Source organism: Benincasa hispida, chromosome 9, assembly GCF_009727055.1.
Source record: "Benincasa hispida cultivar B227 chromosome 9, ASM972705v1, whole genome shotgun sequence".
NCBI lineage: Eukaryota > Viridiplantae > Streptophyta > Magnoliopsida > Cucurbitales > Cucurbitaceae > Benincasa > Benincasa hispida.
The window spans coordinates 60754146-60771054 of record NC_052357.1 but is presented as its reverse complement, the minus strand read 5'-3'; the positions used below and the strand labels follow the sequence as shown (position 1 = coordinate 60771054).

Below are 16909 nucleotides of genomic sequence, written 5' to 3'. Positions count from 1 at the left end.
CATGTCCCAATTTGCTGTCAACCCCAACTTGTTCCCCAAGCTTACCTGCTCAACGCATCCACCCTTCTTTGGCCGTATACCTCACCCGATGCCTACCCATACTTGGCCGCATAGCCCCTCCCTTGGCCACATAGCCTTACTTGGCCGCATACCTATTCGGACGCACAACCCTTCCCTTGGCTGCATGGCCTCACTTAGTCGCATAGTCTCACTTGGCCGCATACTCCACCTGACCAACGCATACTTGGCCACATACTTCACTTAGCCAACACATATTTCACTTGGTCAACACATACTTCACTTGGCCAACACATGGCTTCAACACAAAGAACCCCTTTCCCTCGGTCAATGTTTAGCCATGCTATCACCTACCTACATGCCTAACTTGTGCTTACTAACCTCCAAATGCTTAATCCACTACATACCTCATCAAGCCTCCAACACATGGCTTTTTTACTTAAGCCAAATTTTTTCCTTCTTAACCAAGCCCACTACACCTTCATTTAACACACGTGAGCTTCATAACTCTTAAAGTATTTCCCCCTTTTTCAATTATCCTCAATCTTCCTCCTTATAGTCTTAACTCATACTTAGATCCCTTTGATTTTAATGTCCAAGCTTGACTTGATTTACCTTACAAAACTTGAGGGTTTATAAAAACTATTAAAGAGATTTGATAAATACTAACCCTTATGATGCTAGTATTAATGAAAACTATTTTTAATAGTGTTTAATGAAAACTATTAAAGAGATTTGATAGTTATGATGATAGTATGAGCCTTTAAGAAAAATAAAGGAGATAAAGTATATATATACACATAATCCTGATAAAGATTATTTGATTGCTCTCTGTCATTTATTAAGGTATCTTAAGGGTACAATAGATTATTGTTTGCACTTTTTTATAATTTTCTACCGTATTAGAATAATTGTGTATACAAACTAGGTAACATAGAATGATGAAGTCAGCTTTACTAATGGATATGAATTCTTAATAGGAGATGTACCATTGTGTGTGTGTGTAGGGGGGAGGGGGGCGCAAAAGAAGGCATATTCACTTGAGACATGAAGCTGTGAAACAACTATTGAAGGATGAAATTATCTCCTTGAAGTATGTAAGGTCTGAGAGGAATTTAGCAGATCCTCTCACCAAAGGTTTATTAAGGACATTAATTCTAGAATTTTCAACAAGTATGGGACTCAAACCCTTATAGTGGTCCATAGCTCTTTATTGGTCTATTGTGATAGACATGATGGTCCATAACCTTTTATTTGAGTGGTCCTAGTACGAATATGATGGATAGAACTTAAACCTTTAAATTCCATAGCCCTTTCTTTGGGTGGTATTTGATATGGACCTGATGGAAAGTTGTAAAATCTTCATAGCTCAGTTTTTTAGTGGTTTGTCTTTGACAGACTTGATGAAGTTAGTCCTGGTATGGACTAGATGCGAAGTCTTCATAGAGCAATTTTTGAGTGGTCTATTAACGATAGACTTGATGAAACAATAAATGTGAATATGAACGTGTGGCCGCCTTCTACGAAAAAGTCTAAGGGTCTTTTTCTAGAGCTTTTACATTTACCCAAGTTTCTATATGCATGGCCTCAAATAGCACGCCTAAGAGGTAACTCATTCTCTTTAACAAATTCGTTGCTCTGTTTCACCATGAATCGATTGAACTTGTTAAGATATTGATGTTTAAGTTTATTCTCCTATCTTTACTTAGATAAATTACTTATTGTTTTTAATTGTCAGTCATTCGTGGGGGATTGTTGGGAATGACTAGTCATTTAGTCATTTGTTGGAATGACTTGTCATAAACATAACTAAAGATTTTTAAATATATTGTCATATTTAGTTTAAATATGAAAACAATTTTCATTATTTAATTTAGATATTAAACATTTTCCTATTTAATTTAGATGTGAAACATTATTGTATTTAATTTAGAAAAAAACGTTTTTTTTTGGATTCTTATAAAAAGGAAAAATGGTTGTTTAAATCCTTGAGGTGAAATTTGAGTTTTGGCTATTTCTCTCTATTTTAATGATTTAGTTTTGAGCAAAGTTTTCACTCGATTCCAATCCTTCTTCGACGAGCGCACGTCTGAGAAGGATGTTTAATTTGACTAAATGTATGAAAGGTAAAATATTTAAGATAAGCAAGATCTAAGTGCAAGCATACAGTGTCAAAGAAGCAATAGTCTCAGAGTATTCCGAGTATCGAACCCACAGGACTAGTAGTAATTTAATTTGATCAAGGCTGTAATTCTAATGCAATCGAAGGTAACAAGAATGAAGTGCTATGTGAATGAGTAGGAATTGATGTTAAAGATAGTGAACAATGGTAATCAAATAGGGCTAAAAATGCTTAAACCTTTCAGACTCTATGTCAAAAGTGATGCGATCACATCACACCAAGATGGTGACATATGCATGGGTAGAAATCTACATCTATTTGGTTTGGTGTCCTGTTCCTTTAGGAATTCTAAGCAGCTACTACTGAATATTCCCATGAGTAGCTAAACCCTAGATTAATTTAAGTTTAGTTTTTTTACTCTATGATGTCCCTCATTCCTAAGGTGATGTGATCCTCCTATTTCTAGGCTCTTGGTCTCATATCCCTTTCCGAGATCCGTTTACACTCTAGCCTTTTCAGCACTAAAGCTCCACCGTATTGTTAAATTAAGTGGCTAATTTAGTTTACCAATATTACCTTTAATTCGAGCAAAGAGAATGCATAAATCAAGTTGGTGTGAAGTGTAATATTACTTAAGCCATAAAGATCCTAGAGCATCCACATTGTTGATTTCGTTGAGGAATTTAGCTCATGATAGATGACAAAATAAATATTTTTATTAAATCAAGAATCATCGCTACAATTTAATTCAATTGATGAAAAGATGGAAAAAATAAAAGAATTAAAAAAACTAAATAGAAAATAAAGCTAAAAAATAAAAACTCTAAAGAACTTTGGAAGGTTCTAAAACTTCAAGTCTTTCCTTAGATGATTTCTCCTTTGCCAAGGTGAAATCATTCCTCAACACTTCCGTGGGAAGAGATATCCTAGAGCCGTTAAGCCTTAGATTAATTTCTGTTCTTAAGGCTACTGACTTGAAACTGACTTGAAATATATAGAAGGAACCTAAGGACTGTTGTGGCAAAATTGGTGAAGAAGAAGATGAGGGGCGGCTATAGTGAGTTGCGTCCTTTAGGGGATGGGTTTCCAACCCTTTTATAGGCACAAAAATGGTTGGGGAAGGCTAGATTTCAAGCTCTGAAATCCAGCCAAAATTAGAGCTAAATAATTGATCAAATCGTAAGAATTAGAACTGCTTTTGATTGGTTCGATTTTTGAAACTTTAGGGCTCACTGATGCGAGCGTATCAGATGTAATTATTTGTAGAAACAGTCTCAAAACTTGCCAAAATTAAACAAATTAGCTCCAAATCAACAAATAACAATGTTTAAGCATAATTATTTTCTAAAAAACTTAGTTTAACAAAATATAACTAAAATTGGAGGAAAACTCATGTACAAATCCATTTTTTAATAGTAAAAGTGCCCAAATAGAAGCTCAAATTCATGCATTTTATGACATGAATCACATCCTCAAATTTAAGCTTTTTCTTGCCCTTAAGAAAATATCACAAACAACACCCAAAACCCACACATGCATGCTCAGTTTGATAAATGCAAAGAAAACAACTTTCAGAAGGGGTCTCCAATCCAATACCATGCCAAACTACAAACTCCCTAAAAATCCTCAAAAGAGGTTCCATTTTCCCATGACTCAACATTTCCACTAACCATTGAAACATGCCAAACTAGCTAAGCTACCAATCATTGACCCTAGGGAGATCCAAAATATGCCATAGTCTCACTTAACACCAAATTCATGTGGGTTACAAAAGGAACTTTTTCCTACTCCTCCAAACTTACGTTTTTGCTGGTCTTAAGATTGACATCTTACAAGCCTCCATAATTTCTTTTTTTTTTTCTCTCTCTATCTCTCTGTTTTTTTTTTTTTTTTTTTTCCTAGGAACGATTCTCCATATCATTCTTACCTTTATTCCAACTTACTCCCATGAGTTACCAATGAGCATCTTGCTATGAATAAGAGTCACACTTTGAGGCAAATCACTCACTTCCTAAGCTAACATTTTCATGTAAAGAGAGTATAAGTATATCATGCTCCACTTCTAGCTACTCTTTGTGGCCAACTTAGAAAGGAGGAGTGCCATCCTAGATTTTCCTTTCTATTCTTTTTTCTATTTTTTCTTAAAGGCCTAGCATATATATATACACACACACACACGTTCTCACAATAAATATTACATTAATAAACATAATGCGAAAGTTCTCCCTCCCAAACTTAAATAAGTGATGTCCTCATTGCTTAAGAAAGAGAACCTACAAAAGGAGCAAAAACGAGAGAATGGTGCTTTGGTTTTGTTGTAAAATGTATGTTTAGGACCTTTTGGTACAAAAAACTAGTGGGCATGTTGGAGACTAGCCTACAAAGGTTTTACACAAATAAAAAAACAAGAAACTCTTGGTTTTGCATCATTTTAGGGTTGAAAGCAAGGTAAACAAAAAAGAGATATACCCGAAGTATCATCATGAAAAGCATATTTGCACAACAACCAAATAGCATGCATCTAAAAAATTCATAATAGCAACCATTACAAATAAGACCCAGTAAAACCAAAATAAACTAGCATAAAAGAAAATTAACCGAATGACACTAAAAACAAAAGATAAAATGAAATAAATGAAGTTCTGAGTCATAAAAGGGAAGAATGAGAGAAGGGACACGATACTCTCCTACTGAGCTGGAGCATCATCATCAACTTCAGGGCCTTATTCTTCATCAGTAGGATCTTGGAAGATATGATAGTAATGATAGTTGAATAATATCAAGGACGAGCATGTCAAAGGAATTTTTTGAAAGCTGCATAACGGTCCTTAGCATACTGCTAATACATGCAGAACTGCCTCACAAAACCTCTCCAATTGAGTGCCCACCACAACCATGGAAGCACTAACATTATGTAGTTGCTAAGGAGATATTGCTGGAGCAGTACCTGCTGCCGTGACATTAGCAAAAATATGAGCAGAATCGAGAGGGATTATATTTGATTGAGGGGAGGGTGAACTTGTTAGTTACAACAAGCATGAACGGAAGAAAATAGAATCATTAAGCACTCTAATTCATCAATTTATCATAAAATCAAGCATGTTCATATAATAAGAAAATGGTTTCAAAATACCTTTGAAGACTCACTTCAAATCACGAATTCAGCTGCAGTCTACTCCTCCACTGGTCGTGAACCACCAGAAGATCTTCCCAACTATCCTCTAGGACTTTAAATTGTGTTGTGGGACTCAAAATGAGTTAAAATTAGAGAAGAATTTTAGGGAAGAAGGAGTACACTATTCCAACTTGAAGAACACCTTCTTCAAACTCTCAAAAAAAGATTTTTCAGCTTTTGCATGCCCTTTTTCTCAGCAAAAAACTTTAGTTTCGTATCAAGAAAACATGCAATCAGATTGCATACTCAAGCTACAAGTCCTACTTGAAACAATTAAGTAGGTTTGGGTGGAGAATGAGTCAAATAACTTAAAAAATTGGAAAAACCCACTAAACGGGTTTTTTTTTTTTTTTTTTTTCAAATGTTCAATTTTAAAAAACCAAATTGGATTTCTCTAATTTCTAAAAATCATATATTTTAAAATTAATTTAAGAATCAATTTCTTGAATTTTCAAATAAACCAAATTGTATAATACCAAGTGAGAAGTCGTATAGATTCGTGGCCACATAGTTGTTCATGGGAATGTTGCGATCTGCTGCCAGAAAAATAGGATTTTGCTGACTTTGCCTGAATAAGCCGTTTCCTCCATCCTAGTTGTTTTGGTTTTTGTTTTTATTGGCCATATTCCTGCTTCTTCTATTTCCTCTTTGTCGGCAACGAAAAGTTCTCTCGATCTCAAGGTCTATATTGAGTTCGGGTTCGGCCTCTGAACTCATATACTATTTACCGCTTGATCGCTCAAGCTACAATACTCCTAAAAATCGAGAGATACTTGTGAGAATATAAAAAAAAAAGAACAATCAGTTGCCAATTCCTCGACAACGACACCAAAAAAATTGCTGCAATCTCTAGATGCGCTTATCGTGAACTACACTAGAATGTATATGTGATGATGTTATAATGCTTTGGATGTAGTTAACCATGCACTTGTCACAAGTTTTCTTGTTCTCTTTCCAAGTATAACAAGACCACAAGTTTCTTGGAATGAACCAAGGTCGAACACGGGGAATTTATAACTGAAAGTTCTATAAAGTCAAATGTTTTGCGGTGGAAACTAAAAATATATAGTGGAAGAAAACATGCGATAAAACTACTTTAAGGCTAAAAATGTACAATAACCAACTAAGAACAGACAGAGATCCGATCTAAGAATGTGGTGATAACCAATAGAAGTTGACATGTGTAAAATTGAATGAAGAAGGTAGGGTTTTAGGGGAAGCTGATATCAAGTCCCTAAGTTGACATCATGAGTGATCAAGGATTGCATCATCCGTTCATCACACACCTCTTGGTGGCCAGCCACATTTGTCATATCTCTATCACACGAATGATGTTGCATTAATGATAAGGTTATTTCTATTGTTAGACACACTTTTTACTTTGCTTTAAGATTTCCACCTTACCCTCTCATGCAATATGTTATAGCTACTTGACTCAATGAGTGATCATAGGCAAGCATTTTCATATTCTCACACTAGGAAAATAGGATTAACTCCTTGAACTTTCAACTTAGCTCATGATATCAAACTTCCCCTTTACCCCACAAAGAATTAGTTACTCATGGCGATAAAGGAGAAATGGTAAAAAGATAGAAGGCAATAGATGTAGTCATGATGCATTATATATATATAGATAGATAGATATATATATAGATAGATAGATAGATAGATAGAAATGTTGATTACAGTTGAAATAATGTCTTAAGTTGAAAAGTAATACAACAGATAAAGATGAGAAAAGGTGTGAAGGGAAAACTGTTTTTAGCAATCTCTTACTTCAAACAGATGATTGTCAAGGGTTCTGGTGGTTGATGGTAGAATGGAGTGGAGAAGGCTTTCTCAAGCTCCACTTTAGAGAGATTCAAGTCATCAATCGAAGGGAATGGATGAGATGAAGGATTCTTATAAAATAATCTTTCTTATTGTTCGTTTGTGATCACCAAAATTTGTCTCAAGTGGGAATTCAAGTCAAAATCTGGATGGTTTGTCTCTTGCATCAAGGCTCCATATATAAAGCCATCCCTTGATTGCTCGTGGATTCCCACTTTGATCAATCATTGTCTCTGACGTGGTAGGTAAGAATGTCAACGATGCTATCATAGTCAATCTTTTGAAGTTATGGCAGGGTATCCCCTAGGTCAGTGTCAGAGATCTCGATGCATGCAATCAGCTTTGGCTTCTTCGAAATCAGCGCATGCGATCAACTCCTGCGATAATCTTAAAAATATGGACTTTGGCGCATGTTAACTTATTGTAACGACCCGACCCCCTAGGACTCAAGCTAGGCCGTTACTGAATATATGCATGCATGGAACTTAAACGACATCTTTGTATAGTGAAATAAATGCTAAATAAACAGGATAAATTCAAAAATCTTTCATTAAATTCAAATATTAAAAACAACAATAGGGTACCCATAAATCATAAATGTTAATAAATAAATTTGAAAACAATTCTTAATAGTAAGTTTCAAACATTAAAACTAAAAGTTAAGCAAAACATGAAAAGAAATCTAAATCTCATGGGCGGAGGCATAACACTAGTCCCAGTGGCTGTGCCATATAGTTTTCAGGAAGCTGGAATACTCACTTGCATCTGATGAAGTTTTCTTATAATAACAACTACCAGTCCACTATTAGGATGTCACCATTTGAGGCCCTTTATGGGAAGAGTTGCAGGTCTCCTGTGTGTTGGGATGAGGTAGAAGAGAGGAAATTGCTAGAACCCGAACTAGTGCAGACCACACATGAGGCAATACAGAAGATCATGGCTCATATGCAAACAGCTCAGAGTAGACAGAAGAGCTATGCTGATGTGAAACGTAAGAACTTGGAATTTGAGACTGGTGTTAAAGTATTCTTAAAAGTGGCATCCATGAAAGGTATTCTGAGGTTTGGCAGAAAAGAAAAGTTGAGCCCAAGATTCATTGGACCTTTCGAGGTCTTGGAACGAGTTGGCCCCCTAGCTTACCGTTTAGCATTGCCCCGAGCATTGTCTTAAGTTCATAATGTCTTCCATGTTTCGATGCTGAGGAAGTATGTGACAGACCCGTCCCATGTAGTTGGCTTCGAACCCTTGCAGTTGAATGACAACTTGAGCTACGAGGAGAGACCTGTAGAGATCCTCGCCGGAGAGGTAAAGACATTGCGCTCTAGGGAAATTGCATTTATGAAAGTCCTGTGGAAGTATCACCAGTTTAAGGAGGCTACCTGGGAGCGAGAGGATGAGATGAAGTCCCAGTACCCAGAGATTTTTCAGGAATGAACTTTTGAGGACGAAAGTTCTTTGAGGAGGGAAGAATCTGACACCCCGCATTTTTTATAGCAATAATGTAATTTCAGTAATTTTTATTATTTGAGGGCATTTTTTAAAATTTGGACTTCAAGTGTAATTGTGGGAATTTAATTGTTAACGTTGAAATTATTCAATTTAGAAATTAATGGTAGGAGTTAATTTCATGTTGGGAAGGAAAGAAATGTAATAATATAAAATGGAATAAGGAAAATAATACAATATAGTTTATTTTATTTCCTTTTTAGTTTTATTATTATTATTATTATTTTTTATAAAAAAACCCAAATTCCCTCTTCTCCCTCACGCGATCGGAACCCCTCACCCCCTCGCTCTTTTCAGCCGCACGCTGAACTTTCCTCCGCGACCCACCGCCTCCAGTAGCTCAGCACTCCAGTGTCGCCCAGTCATCCGAGCCTCGACCTCCCACGTCGAAGCCCTTCGGCTATCGCAGCTCTGCACCCGCCTTTCGCGCCTGGGTCTGAAGCTGTCGGACCGCCAGATCTGAAGCGCGGTGAGCCGGCCAGCCGCGTCTGCCTCGCCGTCCCCTTCGGTCGATCTCGCCAGCTAGCTTCCCCTGTCCAGCGCCGCTTCTCTGCGCGTCATCCACGAGCTGACCAGCGCCGCTCATCTCCTTCAATCGACCAGATCTGCACCGGATTCCTCCTGTCGTCGCTGTCAGTTGCTTGTGTCGTCATCAGATCTATCAATTTGGGTCAGATTTCTACTGTTTTCGGGTTGTTTTCAGTTGATTCTTGACCGCCCATTTACTTTTGGCAGCAATTGAATGAGGCCTTTATGTTTCAACTTTGAATTCATGTTCTTGAAGGTATTAAGGTGCTGTTAGGTGAAGTTTTAGCAGATTTGATGTGTCTTATATCACATCTTGGGTGAGTTTACCTGGATTTATTTGGCAATACTTGAAGTATGTGTGATTAGGCCTTGGTTTTAATTTAAAACTTGATTGCGTTCTGCTGGTTTTGTTGGTTGTCTGATATTATCTGTGAATTTTCGATTTAGGTAAAGTTAAATTGAAGATCTTTAAATATTTTGGTTAATTAGATTTAGACCCCAAAGATGAGTTAAAACTTTGGATTTATTATTTTTGGATCAGGGGTGCTAAATTAATATTTGTAACATATGTTATAGGGTGGATTCAAAGCCTTCCAAGAGTTGTAAGAGAGTTAATTACTTGGATTAATTTGTGACCAAATTTGAGGCAAGTAATCTTACTACTGGAACTGTCTACTGGCCAGATACTAGATATATACTAGCATAATAGACGAATATCAGAACAAAACGATAACATGATAAACGGATAGTATAGTATGACCGATATATGTTCTTGTATGAGAATCTGCAAGATTTATTTGTACACGTAGATACTTGCATGCTAGTAAGAGATGATACTTGATTCCCTGAGGTTGTATTTGATATGAGGATATTGAGGCGTATATGCATGTTGTATAGCAATGATGTTGAGGTGTATATGCATGTTATAAAACCATATTGTGATAATTGTGATGTTGAGACTGTGATAGTGAGGACAGAAATAAAGCATTGGGTCGAACTCTTCTTTGGTGTCAAGGTGGATGGGTAATACCCGGAGTAGCTATTTATGATACTATGCAATTTGTGCGACCAGATGTTGAGGTGTATATGCATGTTATAAAACCATATTGTGATAATTGTGATGTTGAGACTGTGATAGTGTCTTTACTAATTAGTTAGATGCCCACTAGGTATTGTGTTTCCTTCGAGATTCACCAGATTGTGTTTCCTTCGAGATTCACCAGATTGTGTTTCCTTCAGGATTCACCAGATTGTGTTTCCTTCAGGATTCACCAGATATTGTGTTTCCTTCGGGATTCACCAGGGGTTGTGTTTCCTTCAGGATTCACCAGGGGCTGTGTTTCCTTCGGGATTTACCAGGGGCTGTGTTTCCTTCGAGATTCACCAAGGGTTGTGTTTCCTTCGGATTTCACCAAAGATTGTGTTTCCTTTAGGATTCACCAGAAGTAGTGGGCATACTTATTTACAGTAGGATAGAAACCAATTTTGCATGTATGTATGTGTCCCCTGAGGAAAAGGTAGAGATGCATCAGCGAGTGACAAGCCAAATTCGTGATCGAGTCACTAGGACTAGTGTTATGCTTCTGCCCATAGATTTCTTTTCATGTTTTGCTTAACTTTCAATTTTAATGTTTGAAACTTACTATTAAAAATTGTTTTCAGACTTATTTATTAACATTTATGATTTGTGGGTACCCTATTGTTGTTTTTAATATTTGAATTTAATGAAGGGCTTTCGAACTTATCTTATTTATTTACCATTTATTTCACCATACAAAGATGTCGTTTAAGTTCCATGCATGCATATATTTAGCAACGACCTAGCTTGAGTCCTAGGGAGTCGGGTCGTTACACTTATGATAGTTGGTCCGCAAGAATTTTAAATGTATTCAACGTAAGAATCATTTTAATGCATGAATTCCTAATAAAATCAATGCATATTCTGCTTTTCTACTCTCATTATTCTAAGTAAAAAGCTATAATAATTTGTATTTCTACAAGTTATCAGCAATGTTCTCTAATTGAATAATTTTCGTTGATTACGTGAAACCAAAAGAGAATATTGCAGATCCTTTGATAAAAAGATTTTCAAGAGAGCAAATCACATATACATCGGGAGAAATGGGGTTGATGGTTTCCATGGTTGTTGGTTGTGTTTGTCTCAGTTAATGTATGTTTGTTTCAGTAAAAAAAAAAAAAACAAACAAATCAATCTTCATCCCACACTGTCCAGGAAAAAAATCAATCTTCACAATAAAATATATGTCTCAAGAATAAGATGAAAAGAAAATTGAGAGCTTGAAGAGAATAACAATAGTTGTTAGCAAACCAGAAGATTATAAACATGTGGAATTATTGAAGTAATATTGGAGAAAAAGATGAGTTTAAAAAGAGAGAAAAGTTGGTGAAATCCAAATATTATATGAGCCTTTATATCTTAGTAAAACGAAATCTAATGGTTAAGGTTAAAAGTCATAAAAGATACAAAAGATATAATTTTTATTTAAAAAACCTTCTGACGGTAATTGACTACCCATTTAATGAAATCATTTTTTAAAAGTACAATTAGGGTGGGGAGATTTGAACCACAAATCCCTTGATTATTAAAAAACTCATTGTTTGTCATTTCTCTATTGCTCCACTTATCATCTTTAATTAGGTCCACTTTGATTAACTAGTGTTTTTACCACGTACAATGCACGTATTTTTCTTTATACAAACATATATTAAGTTTTGAATAATGTGGATAAGATAATATTTAGTTGATTTATTCATAAATTAATTAAAACTAATTTATTTGTTCTTATACTGTAATATTATTGAATTAGTTGGTTTCTTTTGAAAATAAATATTTAGTTGGTTTCTTATAGCTCATGTGAAAATAATTTCCCAAATAATTTTGATGTAACTAATTCAATAATTATTTTTATTTTTAATTCTTTTTAGTACAAAATACTAATCATGAGAGTGGAATGTCAACTTTTAACTCACATTAGAGGTTTTTTACATCTTTATTGGATGTTACTTCTTTTTTTTCAAAAAAAGTATTTAGACATTATAATTTTGTTTTAATACAATAGAGAATGGAGATTATAATTTTATTTTACTAATTAGATTTACATTTATGATATTAACGCATCTTTTGTAGTACTACATAAATCATGCTTGCTTATCACATACAATATTTATTTTAAATAAAGTATGGATGTGAAGTAAAATTATAAGTCAGTTATTTATTTATCAATATACTTTTTTCTAAGAAACTTTTTATCTTCATTACACTATTTTTTTTCTAATATTAAATAATTTAAATTTAACATGATTTAAGTGAAGTGATATCAATTACAATAATTTCTATTTATTCTAATTTATGTTTCTATGTTTTTTATTTGAATTACTCGAAATTTTGTCGATTGATTGTTTTTATCCCATTAGTAACAATTGTTTTTCTTTCATATATGTACTTATATGAATTTAAGATTGTTGCATCTACTTGGTTTTTGTTTTGTAATTTTGTTATATATTTTTAAAAATAATTTTCAAATAACAAATATATCTTTGAAAGTAGAACTCGAATGTTAACAAAAAAAAAAAAAAAAAGGGATAATTTATATCAAAAGTGGACAATATCGCACAATTATGGAGATAGATGGAGGTTTCGTCTTCCTTATCAATTTAACTTCTCGTAATTCCTCTAAAAATTATTCGAAGAGACTCGTTTGATACAATGTGACTAATTATTTATGACCTACATTTGAATTGACAGTACATAAAGTCCAAAGGCATCTAGGTACCAACCAGATCTACCGTGAATGCCAACGACCTTAAACCCAACAATTGGAAATGAAAATTTGGAACCATCTTCAACTCCAAATGGCCCATAAGTCTTCTTATTTGTTTCTAGAGTTAAGGAGCGAATCACAGTGATTGCATGTCCCCACGTACGAATATCACTGTAGTAGCCATGAATTGATACAAGATACTCATCTGGAAATTCCAAAACAACCTGCAATTACATTTGAACACCATAACTTCTTCATCCAATTCTTTTTAGATTAACCCAACGAGGAAAACAATTTGAAAGTTTCAATAATGGTAAGCAAATCATGGGACATGAATATAAAGGAGGAATTGAGTTAACCTCTGATCTGGATCCTCCATCTCCACCATGCTGGTTAGACCACACCAAGTTTCCATTATCATCTTCATATTGAATTTGAATGGAATCGATCCATAATCCATGACGAACCACAAAACGTCTCATTGTTTGAAACTTATCTTCCCAAGCATCTCCACCTTCACCTCCATATTGTCTCAGTTTAGAGTGCTCCATTTGGATTTGGGGTGCTGGTGCAGCCATAGGCTCCGGCTCAACCTTCATGCTGCATAAATCAATAACTTACACAGTCAAAAGTTTTACTTCTTGACTAGCACATGTTTATTACTATTAAGAGAATATTCAATGGGCAACTTTGTGTAAACAAATATTTTTTAAATATGTAATTTTCTAATAAAACTAAATGAGGAGCAAAAAAAGCAAATTATATATGTTTATATCATAGAAATAGAATATGATATCCATAAAATTAAAAGAATAAAGATGGGTACATACTTTTGAGTTGTTCCTAAGTAGAGTCCAATTGCATCAAGCCACACACTAGATCTTCCATAAACACCAACAATATCTGTCTCCATAATTGGAAATAAAAATTTGGTTCCATCTTCAACTCCAAACGGTCCATAAGTTCTTGTATTAGTTTCCAATGTTAGCGATCGAATCACAGTGGCAGTATTTTCCAAAACCTGTATGTGGCTGTAGTAGCCATGAATAGAAACAAAATACTCATCTGGGAATTGTAGCACAACCTACCATACAAAACAAAATGCCCCGGTAAGGAATTTCAACAAACAAGTTACGGGCATAGCACAAGCTACCATAGAAAACTAAGTGCCCAAGTTAGGCATTTCAGCAAAGTTATGGGCATAGAGTAAATCATTAGAGGAATTTGAGGTATAACCTCTGATTTGGAACTTCCGTTTGTGTCACCATGCTTTTTGGACCATACTAACTTTCCATTCTTATCCTCATATTCCAATTGAATGGAGTGAATCCATTGTTCATGATGAATTACAAATCGTCTGATCGACCGAAAAGTATACTCCCATGGATGCCCCCCTTTGCCTCCATAAGGTCCTAAGCTGAAGTTCTTAAGTTGGGTTCTGCATCGCACAATGTCAATGGAATTCATTCATTTCTGTTCATATTTTTGCAGCCATACAAGTAGATCATATATGTACGTACTTTGGAATTGGTTGTATGTAGAGCCCAATTGCATCGAGGAACCAACCACATCTTCCATGGAAGCCAACAATCTTGGCTCCCATAATTGGGAATGAAAATTTGGCTCCCTCTTCCATCCCATATGGGCCATAAGTTTTCCTATTGGTTTGGAAAGTTATGGAACGAATCACATCGGCTGCAATTCCCCACTCACCTATGTAGCCGTAGTAACCATAAATTGAAATTAGATACTCGTTTGGGTAATCTAAAACAACCTGCAATTATCAAACCAGTTGGAGAAATATCAAAATAGTAAATGGCGATTGAAATTAGGGTTTGGTGGCAGGTACCTTAGACGAGGAACCTTCATTTCCGCCATGCTTGGAACCCCAAATTGAATGGCCATTCTTATCATACTCAACATGAAATGAACAAATCCACTGTTTGTGATAAATTACAAGCTGTCTGATGGTGGAATGAGCTCCATCATCCCAAGGTCCCCCACCGTCTTTACATCCAACAATCTCAATCTTCAACGTCGTCTGCAGTACGAAAATGGTGGATCACAAATTGTTTGTAATCCTTTTTTCAGATAAGCTATTAGTTACACTTACCATACTTTATAGAGTATTGATGCACTGCAAATTTTAGGATTAAATTGATTAGTGGTAATGGGACAGACACAAGAGAGGGAGCCCATATTTCTGAACAATGAAATAAATTTTGACATTTCTACTTTCTTCGTTCGATTCCTTTCTTGGCAAAGAATGAAATTTCTAAAGTGGTTTCAAATTTCAATCCATTGCTAGTGGAACAAATCGTTTCTTTCATAACAAGAAAAGTATATTAAAATATATTATAATCATACAAGACATATTGTAAAGGTAATTAAAATTGGTAGAGCTAAAAATAGACTTTTAAAAGATTGCAAATATAACCATTTTCTCAAATCTCTTTATGTATTCTTTTCCCTATAATACAATTTGTTTTTTGGAAAATTGATTTAAATAAAAAATTGCTAAAATTATTTTCAAATATAGCAAAATGTCACGTAGTGATAGAAATTAATAGACACTAATAGACATCTTTCAGTGTCTATCATTATCTATACGTGATAGATGGGAGTAGTCTATCCGTATCAATCACTGATATATAGTGATATTGCTATATTTGTAAATATTTTGATTCATTTTATTATGTTTGAAAACAACCATTTTTTTCTTCTTATGTTCAACAATATGTGCTCTTGAGAGTTTCTATCATCTTACCTCTTGGTTCACATTTTTTTTTTCAAATGATATACCTTCAGTTGGCTTTTTGGCCATTAATATTAAATTAATTGATTAATTAATATTTTGATGATAACAAACGAGCTTTAGTTTATTAACAATTTGAGTGTTTTGAAGTGTCCATTGTGTTGAGCTTGGAACATGGTTCAAATGCAATTTGAATTACTCAAATTGGAGCTCAAATGAAGAAGATATAGCTTGATGCAAGCTTAATGGAAAAATCCCAAGTTTATGACTTGGCAATTTTTTTTTCTAATTACAGTAGATCAATTGAAAGGTATCACTTGGACCCATGAAAGTAGATTAATTGAAAGGTGTCACTTGGACCAATGAAAGAGTGTCACATAATGGGCTTTTGAGTTGTTGTTGGTTTTAAAAGAAAATGATTTTGAAAAATATACATTATTATTTTATTTTGTGTTTGTGTTTAATGGTTGGTTGGACACATGGTGGGCCAAAAAGTATATCGTTTTATGTTTATGTCTAATGTTTTTTTTAAAAAAGAAAAATCTCCATCATTAAGATCTAATAGTCCAAATAAAATGTGGTTTTCACCATCTTTCCCCTCTATTTAGACTCATCATCTTCTCCAAATTTTCATAACAAATTTTCATAATTTTCAATCCTCTCCAAATATACAAAACTTTCATTGTTGCTCTCTCCAAACTCCCATTTTTTTTAATCTTAGTTTTCAGAGAGTTCTATGTATTGTGAGGATTGATTTGTTGTGAGCTCAAAACTTGTAATTCCACTTTATTGAGAGGGTTGTAAGTGTTCTATTTAATTTTTTTCAAACTTTTATAGGAGTTGCTCTTGATCTTGAAAAAAGAATTATTGTAACAGTTTGATTCTCAACCGTGGAAAGAGTTGGGTTTGTTCTTGCACCTGAAAAAAGTATGTTGTAGCAGTTCAAATCTATGCAATGAAAAAAGTCCCAATCGTAGTGACATACTCAAAAAGATCTTAGGAAGTGCTGAACAATTATAAAATCACGGCCCAATTGGTCTATCTCTCTCATAATTTATTTTTGTTATATTTTATTACATGAAATTAAATGCAATTTTTTTGTTATTTAATTAATTTCTTATATTGGTTTCTTTTGACTAGTAGTTACTAAATTTCCTTATCTTTTACACCGATCTTATTATTAGAATTAAACA

General features: G+C 34.5%; 2 protein-coding genes across 3 annotated transcripts; one reads left to right on the top strand and one right to left on the bottom strand.

The window, feature by feature from the left end:
- The first annotated feature begins 7955 nt into the window (after positions 1 to 7955).
- On the top strand, positions 7956 to 8579 carry LOC120084833. Its single transcript, XM_039040651.1, has 2 exons — positions 7956 to 8196; positions 8317 to 8579. Exons 1-2 carry the CDS (start codon positions 7956 to 7958, stop codon positions 8577 to 8579), a joined length of 504 nt encoding a protein of 167 aa, XP_038896579.1.
- A 4237-nt stretch (positions 8580 to 12816) lies between these two features.
- On the bottom strand, positions 12817 to 15232 carry LOC120086192 (jacalin-related lectin 3-like). 2 transcript variants are annotated; one of them, XM_039042720.1, is made up of 7 exons: positions 15075 to 15232; positions 14811 to 15002; positions 14482 to 14735; positions 14198 to 14399; positions 13792 to 14045; positions 13321 to 13561; positions 12817 to 13185 (listed from the first exon to the last, which is right to left on the bottom strand). In XM_039042720.1, the coding sequence occupies exons 1-7, from the start codon at positions 15075 to 15077 to the stop codon at positions 12928 to 12930; spliced, it is 1404 nt and encodes a 467-aa protein (XP_038898648.1). In that variant the 5' UTR covers positions 15078 to 15232; the 3' UTR covers positions 12817 to 12927. The 2 variants fall into 2 exon arrangements, with proteins under 2 accessions (XP_038898648.1, XP_038898647.1); XM_039042719.1 differs by having other exon boundaries at positions 15080 to 15226.
- Between the last annotated feature and the right edge of the window lie 1677 nt (positions 15233 to 16909).

Coding starts and splice junctions, on each gene's coding strand:
- LOC120086192 (XM_039042719.1), bottom strand. CDS start 15,190: ATGTCAAAATTTATTTCATTGTTCAGAAATATGGGCTCCCTCTCTTGT. Junction 14,400..14,481: donor TACATACAACCAATTCCAAA/GTACGTACATAT, acceptor TGTGCGATGCAG/AACCCAACTTAAGAACTTCA. Junction 13,562..13,791: donor TACTTAGGAACAACTCAAAA/GTATGTACCCAT, acceptor TGATTTATGCAG/CATGAAGGTTGAGCCGGAGC.
- LOC120084833 (XM_039040651.1), top strand. CDS start 7,956: ATGTCACCATTTGAGGCCCTTTATGGGAAGAGTTGCAGGTCTCCTGTG. Junction 8,197..8,316: donor AAAAGTGGCATCCATGAAAG/GTATTCTGAGGT, acceptor CATTGTCTTAAG/TTCATAATGTCTTCCATGTT.